The sequence below is a fragment of the Bison bison genome, unplaced genomic scaffold (assembly GCF_000754665.1).
Source record: "Bison bison bison isolate TAMUID 2011002044 unplaced genomic scaffold, Bison_UMD1.0 scf7180017864158, whole genome shotgun sequence".
Lineage (NCBI taxonomy): Eukaryota > Metazoa > Chordata > Mammalia > Artiodactyla > Bovidae > Bison > Bison bison.
Window position 1 is genome coordinate 3,222,110 of NW_011494730.1, and position 11,110 is coordinate 3,233,219.

At 52.0% G+C, this 11,110-nt stretch overlaps 1 protein-coding gene across 1 annotated transcript in view; it reads left to right on the top strand.

Moving 5' to 3' along the window:
* The window catches only part of CSMD2 (CUB and Sushi multiple domains 2), a 655,591-nt gene that overhangs the window by 354,197 nt on the left and 290,284 nt on the right, over window positions 1-11,110 (top strand). The window contains exons 12-13 of the mRNA XM_010841252.1: window positions 6,855-6,958; window positions 10,235-10,347. Of these exons, the coding sequence (XP_010839554.1) occupies window positions 6,855-6,958; window positions 10,235-10,347 (217 nt within the window). The remainder of the gene's footprint in view (window positions 1-6,854; window positions 6,959-10,234; window positions 10,348-11,110) is intronic.

Sequence of the window (11,110 nt, forward strand, 5' to 3'; positions counted from 1 at the left end):
TTGCTTCTTCAAAGCCCAGCACTTGGCAAGGGCATATTAACAGTTGAATAAATCCATCAACCAACGAGTGAATGAATGCATGAAAGGGCTTACTACTCTCAGAGCCACCAAAATTCAACTTGAGGTACTGACCAAAGTTCCACAACCTCTGAACCTTCTCAGTCTTTGCCCTTGGGCTTTCTTACCCAAACTCCTCGAAAGCATTTCTCAAAGATGCTGAAGACCTCTCTGCTTGAATTCTTAAGGGTTCAAGCCAGCCCTTCCACTGGCCTCCCCTCCTCCCCCGCCAAGAACCAGTTCTCCAGCCCTGCCCTGGGCCCTCAGCAAGACCCCTGCAGGAGTCACCATGCAGTCCATGCCAGGGGAAAGGGAATTCCCCTCCTTTCTTGGAGCTAAGAGTCAGGCATTAGGAACCCAAGGCGGAGGGTTGGGGAAGCCAAGGTCACCCCTCAGGAGCCAGTGCTCTGAGGAGGAATAGGGAAGCAGTCCTGGAGCAGAGGATTGCAGAGGGGCTCTGACTAGGTGGGAAGGGCCAAAAGCAGGTCATGAAAAGTCTAGGGTTTCCATGCCAAGAAACTGAACTTTATCCTGAGGGTCAAGAGCTGATGAATTTTTCTATGGTAATGAAAGCCTTTCTTCAGAACCCACAGTCATTAGGTTGTGATTGGCTGTGAGTAGCAGAAAGCTCCACAGAAGCTTATACAAAACACAGATTATTTCTCCCACATCCCAGGGGTCCAGAAATGAAGACTCCAGGGCTGGATTAGCAGTTTTCTCAGTGTCTTGAGCACCTCCTATTTTTCCCTCTGCCTTTCTTTGCTCTTATCCTCATGATCACAAGAAGGCTGCTCCACCTCTGTCCTCACATCTGTATTCCAAGAACGCAAGGAGAAAAGTGAGAAAACGCCCTGAGGACTCCTTAGCTCATGTCCCACTGCCCAGAATCCTGTCACTTCCCTATCCTTAGCTCTGTGCTTAGCCAGGTCCATTGCCACATTTCAACAGCCAGCATTCTATTAAGAATGGTAAGCAGTGGGAGGGACAGTGAGTGAACCATTATCTGTGTCTGCCACAGAATCCCAACCATGAACTAGATCCAAAGGAACTGCTTTGGTTGGAGCAAGATCCAGGCCATTCTGGTCTTTTCCCACCTTTGTTTGTGCCCCTTTAGTATCTTTATGGAACCCTGGGGTTCCTGAGAACCATGTTGGAAAACCACTGCTCTAGGTCAGAGGTCAGCAAACTTTCTGCAAAGAGTTAGATTATAAATATTTTAGACTTTGAGGACTATGTGAGGCTTTTGTTGCACATCCTTCTTTGTAGTGCTTTACTTATTTTCTAACCCTTTAAACATGTAAGAATACGTCTTAGCTCAAGGTGCCAAACAAAAACAAGCCTCAGGCCTGATTTGGCCCAAGAGCCATGGTTACCCAACCCTCACTCTAAAAGGGTCGTGCAGCACAGAGTTTGGGGTTCAGAGTGAAGGATGGGCAGCAGACTGGAGCCTAGCTAGGAGACAGTTATAGAAATGCAGTCACTGGACAAAACAATCTCAGTCTAGATCTCTTGGCGCTTCCCACAACATGCCTAAGAGCGGTCACATCCTCTGCAGCCACACTGAAACCTTGGACACAGGCTGACAAGACTGGGATTCCTGTCTTTAGCTGGTCCTGGATGATGCTCAGGAAGCAAGGAATGTCCTCCAGGCCCAGGGTGGGCGCCCTCCATGGTCCTACTCCCATCCGCCACAGTTCTTGGGAAAGGCAGCAAGGTCCTGAGGGGTGCAGTCTCCAGGACTCAACTCCCTCCACCACCCTGCAGTGAACACAGGCTCCCCGAAGCCCTCCTGCTGCTGCTGGACCCTGGACCAGCCTCCTGGCAGGTCTCTCTGCCCCCAGCCCCTCCCTCCATGCTGAGTGACAGCCTCTCCCCATCTTCACCCTCAAGTCCAGGCTACCTGTTCTGGCCTGCCAGGCAAAAGCCAACTGCAGACCCAGCCAGGCTGCTGTCTCCTCCCCTCACCACCCCCAGCTGCCCTCACCGGTCCTTGTTCCCCAAGCATCTCTGGGATGGAGCCCACACCCTTCTCTACCTGCAGGGCCCAGCACACCCACCTCCTCTGTGTGGCCGCCTTTCATCTCTCCCTCCTCTGCTGTCCTCCAGCACTCTCCATCTGTACCATGCCTTTGGCATTTAGATTCTGCTCCACGTTGTCAGACAAGTGAGATAACTTACAGGCTGCAGCTAGCTCAGTGCTCGGCACATGGCGGGTGCTCAGTAATTACATCCTAGCGAAGGGTTCTTTTATTCATTTATCTAATGGGTGCAAATTGGGTGTCTGACTGTGCACACACGTGCCTCTTTAATCACGCCTGTTTCATGTGCTGTCACTCTCCTACCTTAGAAAGACACTTTGCCAGCTTCACTCATCTGCATGTTAGTTAATGAATCATTACAGGATCGTGTCTTTAAACAAAGGCCAGAGAGAAGAGGGGAACAAATGAAAGCCCCAGCACACTGTGCACCGGGGGCCCGTCCCAAGGCTTCAACACTGAGTGTTTTGTGCTGACTGCTTGGTGTAATCAGCTCCCACGTTGGGGTCAGATGCTCTAAAATGCAGCTCACATCAATGGTACTCTACTCGGTGATGTGAAACATTTTATGGCTCTGGGTTCTGGCCTGCAAAGCGAACTTTTCCCATCATGGACATAGTAATCACATACTCCCTTTTTTGGCACTGGCTTGGTGACCTGGGGCTTCCCGGAAGGGGTGACGGTGGCAAGAATGTACAGGCAGGACCCTGACTTCTCCCTGCGGAGGCCAGGCCCCTGGGTCTGCAGAAGGCACAGCTGGCCTTAGAGTATTTTATGAGCAAGTGTTGGCTGAGCAGCTGGGATCCAGAGAAAGAGCTTAGGGAAGGTTGAGAGGGTAAGTCACGGCCCCCATCGTATGGACCTGAGACCTCCCTGGGATGCTGTGAGACAGTAGAGCAGAGTGGTAGGGGCCTGGCCTCTGCCTGATGAGTCCCAGGTCTACTGCTTAGCTGTGTGATCTTAGGGGAGCTGCCTAACGTCTTTAGGCTTGGCCTTTCCCATTTGTAAAATGGAGGGCTTCACAGTGGCCGTGGCTGTCATGAGTCTTTAGTGAGTTAATGTTTGTAAAATACTCAGAACAGCCAAACACATTATAGGTGTCGCTCTTGTGGTGATGAAGTCTCTCAAGAGAAGATAGTCAAAAACTGATTAAGTATCTCAAAGAATCTCCTAGACCAGGGGTCGGCAAACTACCACCTTTGAGCCAAATCTAGTGTATTGCTTATGTTCGTAAACTAAATTTTATTGGGACACAGCCACACTCATTGGCATGCATATCAATGTACGTGGATCATGGCTGTGCATGCTGCCTGAACATATGCAGCCATGGCTGTGTTCATGCTACAGCAGCAAAGAGGGGTCGTTGCAACAGATATCATATAAAATGCTCAGGTGAAAATACTTATTACCTGGCCCTTGACAGGAACAGTCTGCCGACCTTTGTTCTAGATGGTATCTCCTGTGAGAGATCCAAGAGCCTGGAGATCCGTCCATGCTTGAGGCTCAGGAAAGGTTTGGAAAGTATTCTCCCATTCAGCAGGGTCTGAGCGCGTCATGTGCCTGGCACGCTGACAGGTTCTGGCAGGTCAAAGGCCATGAGACCAGGCCCCTGCCCTCCAGGAAGTTCATGAAGTAGTGGGAGACCAGGTAAAGAGCTCAGTCACAGCACAACAGGTAAGTCCTGACACGGAGAAGAGAGGACGGGCAATCAGGGAGCCCTTGGATGAGAGCTCAAGGATGTGGAAATGTTGCTAGGGGAGCCGGGGACGAGGGAGGGGACTGTGCAAACCAGGATCATGAATGGGCTGGTATGAGAGAATGCTACATAGGCAGTACGATCAGGAGGGAGCAGGGAGCAGGAGCCAAGGGTCCTTCCTTACGTACCAGGCTAGGAAATGGCATCATTCTGTGGGGCAGGACTAGGGACAGTAAGAGATAGGAAGCCAGTTCCAGCCTGACTAGATGATCCAATGATGACTGGTCATCAGGGAACATGGGAAATGAGCTTGCCTACCTGGTGAGAAAGCTAGAGGGATGAAGGCTTCCTCCGTGGGCTTCCCAGGTGGCTCAGTGGTAAAGAATCCACCTGCCAATGCAGGAGTCGTGGGTTTGCGCCCTGGGTAGGGAAGATCTCATAGAGAAGGAAATGGCAACTGACTCCAGTATTCTTGCCTGGAGAATCCCATGGATAGTGGAGCCTGGTGGGCTACCGTCCATGGGATCATGGAAGAGTCAGACATAACTTAGTAACTAAACAACGATAACAAAGGCTTCCCCACTCACTGTAGATGCTCACCGGAATACATGTCTATGTAGCCAACAAGGGTTTTTATCAGGAGGGTCTAGCATTTTTGTTGAAACTATCTGAGAGTCCCAAGCAGGAATCCCCTCCTCATGATACTTATCACCAATGATTGGGGTACTCACTACCTCTGAACACAGTCCTTTTCATTGTGGGACAGTTCTGACAGTCACAGAGTTGGTTTTCAGTGCCTCTCGTCTCCACCTTCTGCCCTTGGACGGGGCCAGGCAGGGTTGCTGCTGCTGCCCCTGCCTCTGCCCTCGAGTCTCTCTGCTCTAGGTCAGTACCTCTAGTCCCTCCATCCCCTGTTTTCTAACAGCCCCCAACCACTGCTTCAGGCCCACACTTCTGTGCAGCCCAGACATTTTCCACCAGCCCTCAATGCCGTTTCTCCTAAAACAAAAAGCTCACCCCACACCTTCACTTACCTCTCTTCCTGGAGGACAGAGCCCAAGCCTGTGATACGACAGCCAGCGCTTCCTCATCCGGCTCCTCCTGCTTGTCTCGTGTCCCCACCCTCTGCTTCCCTCTCAGCCACACAACTCCAGATCCACCCGGAGTTTCTGGACATGCCATGCACCCCACACCTCTGCGCCTGCTCCTCTCTCTGCTTGGACCACTTTCCCTTCCTTCTCCATTTATTGGACTCCTCCAGTCCACCTCCCAAACTCGGCCTGGGCTTCATGTCCTCAGGAAGCCTCCTGTGGCCTCCTCCGAGACAGTGCCACCCCTCCTCCCTGTCCTGTCTGCAGCTTCTCACCATGGGTCCCAGGCCCGGAGCCGAGGGCCCTGCACAGGCAGTACCGGGCTCACACACAAGCACAGCAGAGGTTTCCTTCCTGGGACCCTGAGAGCACCCTGGGGTGAGGCTGTGCCGTGCTGTTTGGTTTGGACAGCAGAAGCCTGCACAGCCATAGGAAAATCTATCCACGGGTATTCTTTACTCCTAGAGGAGCAGAAGAGAAAACAAAGAAGCACTTTCAGCCTCCCTACGGGGAGACTGAAGATCTTCATCAGATTGAAACCAGACTGAAACAGAGAGAAAGAGGACCAGCTGAGATGCTTAGGCTAGGCGACTCTGAGCGTCCTGTCTTCGTGAATGGCACCACCACCCACCACCCCAATTGCCCCAGCCGGGAATATGCAAGTCATCCCAAACCACCCCTCCTTCAGTTCCCACATCCATCAATCACAAAACCCTAAACACTCCAGGACCTGACTCTCTCTTCCGTCTGCATCACCCTCCTGCATCACTCACCTCACTGCCCCTGAAGCCTGGAACCATCCTCACTGCCCGGGCGTCACTGCTGCCGGGTCGTGACACTTGTGTCAGTTTCTACACAAGCCGCCAGCCCAGTGTTCTCCTCCAGCACCTAGTGTCCCGTCACCCGCTGTGGGCAGCTCTCCTGCCGCTGCTCCCTCAGGATGAATGCAGCTGTCTGGGGCCGGGGAGGCTATGAGCACCTGGCCGCAGGCAGTCTTCTCAAGTTCCAGACGTTCCTGAGTCGCCTCCTTGCACTGAAGGCCCAATCACATTGTGCCCCGGAGTGAGGCAGCCGGCCACTGTGTTCAGTTTCCAGATGTGCACTGATAGACCCTGAGCGCTTGTTCTGGAATGTTCCATCTCAGCCACAGTTCAGGCCTTCTGCACCTGACCCCTGCCTCTCCCAGCATCCCCTTTTGACCTGACAGTCTTCCAGAGCTGTCAGAACTCTCAGGACCTACCCCACCCTCATCACAAACAGCCTCCCCTCCTCCCCTCCCCGCAGGCTGGGTGAGCTGCAGGCTTCAAGTAGCATCTGTCACCTGGGGTTGTGATTATCAGTTTGTTTTTCCCTCTCCCCCCGCACCGAAGGCAGGGCTCATGTCATGCTGACCACTAAAACCCTGTCTCCTAGGCTAGCATGTGGTGGGTCTTTAGTATATATATGTGGCAGGCAGGACTAAACCAAGTAAGAGAGAAGAATCTTGTCGAAATGTCTTTCCTGGAACATTCATTTATTCAACAAATAGACAAAGTGCATGGAGAAAAGAGGGCACAGGAGAGGCTGAGAGAAACTTCTGCAGGTCCCCGGGGACCACATAGCTGAGCTTCCACATGTGGCCTGAAAATTTGCCACCAATTCCACAGGGATTTCTGTGCATTAAAGCGTGAAGGCAGAGTCTAATCATCTCACAGTTGGCCAGATGTGCCTGGGGTTGCCATGACAGCCCCCAGAATTGGCCAGATGTGCTGTAATCCACTTTGGAAAACATCAGGGGACCCCAGAGACTGTGTGGTCCAGAAGAAAAAAAAGTTCCCACTCTAAAAGGTGGCCTGGAATTGTGGACGGAGGGTTTCGTGGGGTGGTGTCACGGTGCTCTGAGCAGCGGGACATGGAGCTTCCTGCTGTCTTCAAGGCCAAGGAAGGCTCTCCCGGCGGCCCCTGCCTGCTGCCTAATCCCTGCTCCTTCCGCAGGTGATCAAGCTGGCCTTCGAGGAGTTTGACCTGGAGAGGGGTTACGACACTCTGACGGTCGGGGACGGCGGGCAGGACGGGGACCAGAAAACGGTGCTGTACATGTGAGTGACGCGGAGCATGTGGTGGGCAAGGCAGGAGCACGTGTGCCTTGGCTGAGGGCAGGGGGATGGTCCTGCTGAGTCTTCCTGCCACACTCCCTGCCACCTTGCTACGGCCAGGACAGGTGTCCTGCAGCACTGCTGGTTTCAGCAGCAATCCTCCCATCTCTCTCTACTCCTACCAAGGAAAACAGAGCACTTCCCATGAGGAAAGATCAGGGAAGGTGTGTACCCTGGCTCTAGGGGAGCCAGGGTGATAGAGATCTGGCGTGTATGCCTGGACTGCACTTGGCTGTGTGCGTCTACATAGACCCTGCTCCTGCCACCAGGAGTTTCTCCTCAAGGCCACGTACATCTGAGGCGGCCTGACTGCAAACAGAGGAAGTGGAAGTGTTTTGCTAATTTCCCCGAATGCTCAGAACTGTCTGGGAGATGGATGGTTTCCGGGAATTGGGACCACATGGACATAGTGACCACATATTCTGAGCCCAGAAAGGTTAGGTTGACATGGTCTAGTCGAGGGAGAGGATAATGTCAGGCTGTCCTGGGTTTCATTACACCAGGTCTCAGCTATTGTGGGCCATTTGACTCCTCTGTCCACCATGAGTAGCCCGACTTGAAAGCAGGAGTATGCTCCTATTCAGTGTGTATGACCCAGAGTCAGATAGACAGACTTGACCTCGTCCACCTCCCCTGCCAAGAAGGAGGGGAGATTTCACGTACATTTGGTGCCTACCGTGTGCCCAGACACATCAGTTATCTCATTTAATTCCCACAGGAGCCCTGTGAGGAAGGTGCTATTATCCCATTTAACAGGTGGAGAAACTGAGGCCCAAGGGATGCAAAGGTGGTTGGTGGCAGGACTAGCACTTGAGTTCGTGTCTTTCAATTTTGGTCAAGGATAGCATCCCATGCTATTACCATACACCCTCCTAGCCAACACCCTCTGGTCATAATGCTGAGCAAGAAATGGCCATTCGCTAACATCTGGCTTGTCCAGAAGCTGTTCTGTCCTGGGTGCTTCTCATACCTTCCCCACGTCTACTGGGAAAGATCCTATTAGGGCAGTTGAATAAGGTCCCCTGGCATGTTAGGTGACATGGCTGGGATTTGGGATCTCTTGAGAGAAAGGAATGGGATGTCAGCCTGAAGGGCAACCTCCCCACTGCCTGCTCTCCACTGTAGTAAGCAGGCTTCTCCAAAGAAACAGCCAACAGGATTCAGGCTTCTCCAAAGAAACAACCAATAGGATGTACATATGAAGAAAAGGATTTATTATATGATAATGGGAACCGACAAGTCCCAAGACCTGCAGGCTGAGTCAGCAAGCTGGAGACCCAGCAGAGCTGATGATGGAGTTCTAGAGCCAGCAGGCTCAAGACCCAGGAAAAGCTGAGGTTCAGTTCAAGTGCAGGGCGGGAACAAACAGTGTCCTAGCTGAAAGGCAGGCAGGCGGGCAGGAAGCATTCTCTTTCACTTGGGAGAGAGTCTACCTTTTTGTTCTATTCAGGTCTTCAACGGATTGGATGAGGCCCACCTTCATTGGGGAGGGCAATCTGCTTTACTCTATTGATTAAAATGTTAATCTCATCCAGAAAAACCCCCATAGACACACAGAATAATGTTTAACCAAATGTTTATGCACTCTGTGGCCCCATCAGGTTGTCACATAGTTTACCCTTCACACTCAACGCCTCCCCTCTTCTCAGTGCGTCCCCACCACTCACCTGCCCTGGTGTGCTGACCTGTGTGATACATCAGCTCAGTGTACCCCAGAGGCCAGGATCCCACTCTGTCTCATTCATGCCCCCATGCGCTTTGTCATAGAGAAAACCTTAGAACAGCAGAGCTGAAAAGACTGAGGGATCATACAATTCAACCCCTCATTTATATGGAGTGGAAAAGTGCAGAGAGGCTCAGCCACTTGCCCAAGGTCCCACAGCAAACGAATGTCAGATCCATGGCTTGTACCCAGGTCTCTGCACCAGTCTAGCTTGAATGAGGTCCCAGCAAGTTCTGTAGCAGCCCAGAGACTCTCCCACCACCCTCAGATCTCTTTAGACCAATGTCAAGTTCAAAACTTCAGGAACGATGTGTGGCAGGGGCCATCACAGTGTTGTGAAGTGATTGTCCTCCAATTACATAAATTAAAAAAAAACCTTCAGGGAAACAATGCAAAATGATTCCTTTGTTGTCATCATTGGGTCACGCAGAAGAAAAGCAGAAGCCTGTCTTCTCCCTTACTCACCACTATCCTGGGGTCATTCCTTACTCACTGCAGAATCTCAAGGTCCCCATCATTGCAGAATGTCAGGGTCCCCAGGCCAGGGATATCACATGGGCCAGGCCAGTGTATCCTAGGCATTCTCTCCCTGCTTTATCCCCACAGCATTTGTGTTATACCGATCATCTCTCTGCAACCAACTCAGCCCCCCTCAAGCTTTGAAACCCTAGGGTGGAGCAGAGATTAGAGCTCATTCATCTAACCACCCCTCCCCAGCCTCCCACAGCCCATCTGTGCTGGAGATTTGTCTGGTCTCAGCAGAAGAAGGAAGTCAGGTTTCTTCTGAGTACCCCAGCCTAGGCAATGGACTCTGACTCTGCCATTCTCCAGCAGGCGGACCTTGGGAAAGCCACTGCCCATTCTGTACCTCCGTCTTCTCATCTGTACAATGGGGGTAACACGTCCCCTACCTCGCTGGGCTGTGGGGACACTAAATGAGATAATGGAAGGGAAATGATCTGGCTTGGTTAGGTGCCTGGTGAATGCGAGTTCAATCAGAATCTTCTCCATGTCTAAACTTGTTTTTTCAAAAGGAGTGTTGCCCAAGGTCAGGGCTGCACTTAAAGCCTCGCTTTCTCATGCTGGAGTGGAAAGAGATGCCTCATTAAAAAGAGTGACTGGGTTCCGATTGGGGAAATGGGTTTCTGTCCGTGTCTTCCCTACAGTCCTGTTCACATGAAAGATGGGAGGTTGCGGGAGTGTAGACACCCACTTGATTGGACCTGGCTCCAGCCATCCCTCCCTATGCAAGTGAGGACACAGATCTCTCCCCTGAGCCCAGGGGTCTGGGGAGGGGAGTCGCAGTGCAGAAGCAGCTCGGCCTGTGCAGAGGGGAGCGGTCCTGAGTCTCCCAGCACGTGAGCCAGCAACACTGGGACCCAGGATTTGCCCGAGTGACCCTGGCTCCTCGATGTTCCTTTAGATGCCATCATCACACAGTCTTTCTGTTGGGGTCCACGGTGGGTTCACACCTCTAAATCTCTCTCTCCTGACAGCCTGACAGGTACGTCGGTCCCAGATCTCATCGTCAGCACCAACCATCAAATGTGGCTCCTCTTCCAGACAGATGGCAGTGGCAGCTCCTTGGGCTTCAAGGCTTCTTATGAAGGTAACTGACTGCCGTGGGGGAGCCAATGAGTCAGACACCTGGGGTCTGCTTGGAGTCAGCAAACCCTGGGTTCGAATCCTGGCTCTGCCTTGTACTAGGTTCCTCTTCTTAGACATGTTATTCAACTTCTCTGAGCCCCAGCCTCCTCCTTGGTCCAGTGGGTCTCCTTGGCTGTTTTGAGGATTATCTGGAGCCAGTCACTTAAAGTGCTGGCTCACAGCACCAGGTACAACATCAGTTCCACCCCTGATTCACACCTGGCCTGTGTAGACCTTTGCAAGTCCTCATAAACTTTCTGAGCCTTGCTTTACTTTTTGAAATCTCTGGACTGAAGACAGTAGCTTCCCAAGCTACCCTATTTGGCTGTCATGGTGATGAGTGACTGTATGCACAGGGCTAGGGCCAGACACACTCCACTGGTGACCTGAGCAGGTACAGACGAAGGTGACCTTCATCTCCTGGTGGGAATAGGCACTAAGGGAACAGCAATCTGGGCTCCAAGAGATACTGTCACCATCATTCATCTTTGTATACAGTCAAACCTCCTGATGGCAGATGACTGCCAACACAGATCCCCACAGAAAGAGCCCCATCACAACACCCCCAAGTCTTTGTGAAGGCCTTGTTAGGTATCCGACCCTAGACTAGCACTCGGGGAGCAGATGCAGCAGATCGAGACCTTCACCGTAAAGAACCTAACAAATGAGCTATCTTTTCTTTTTTTGCAGTATGGTTGCTTTACGGTGTTGTGTTAGTTTCTGCC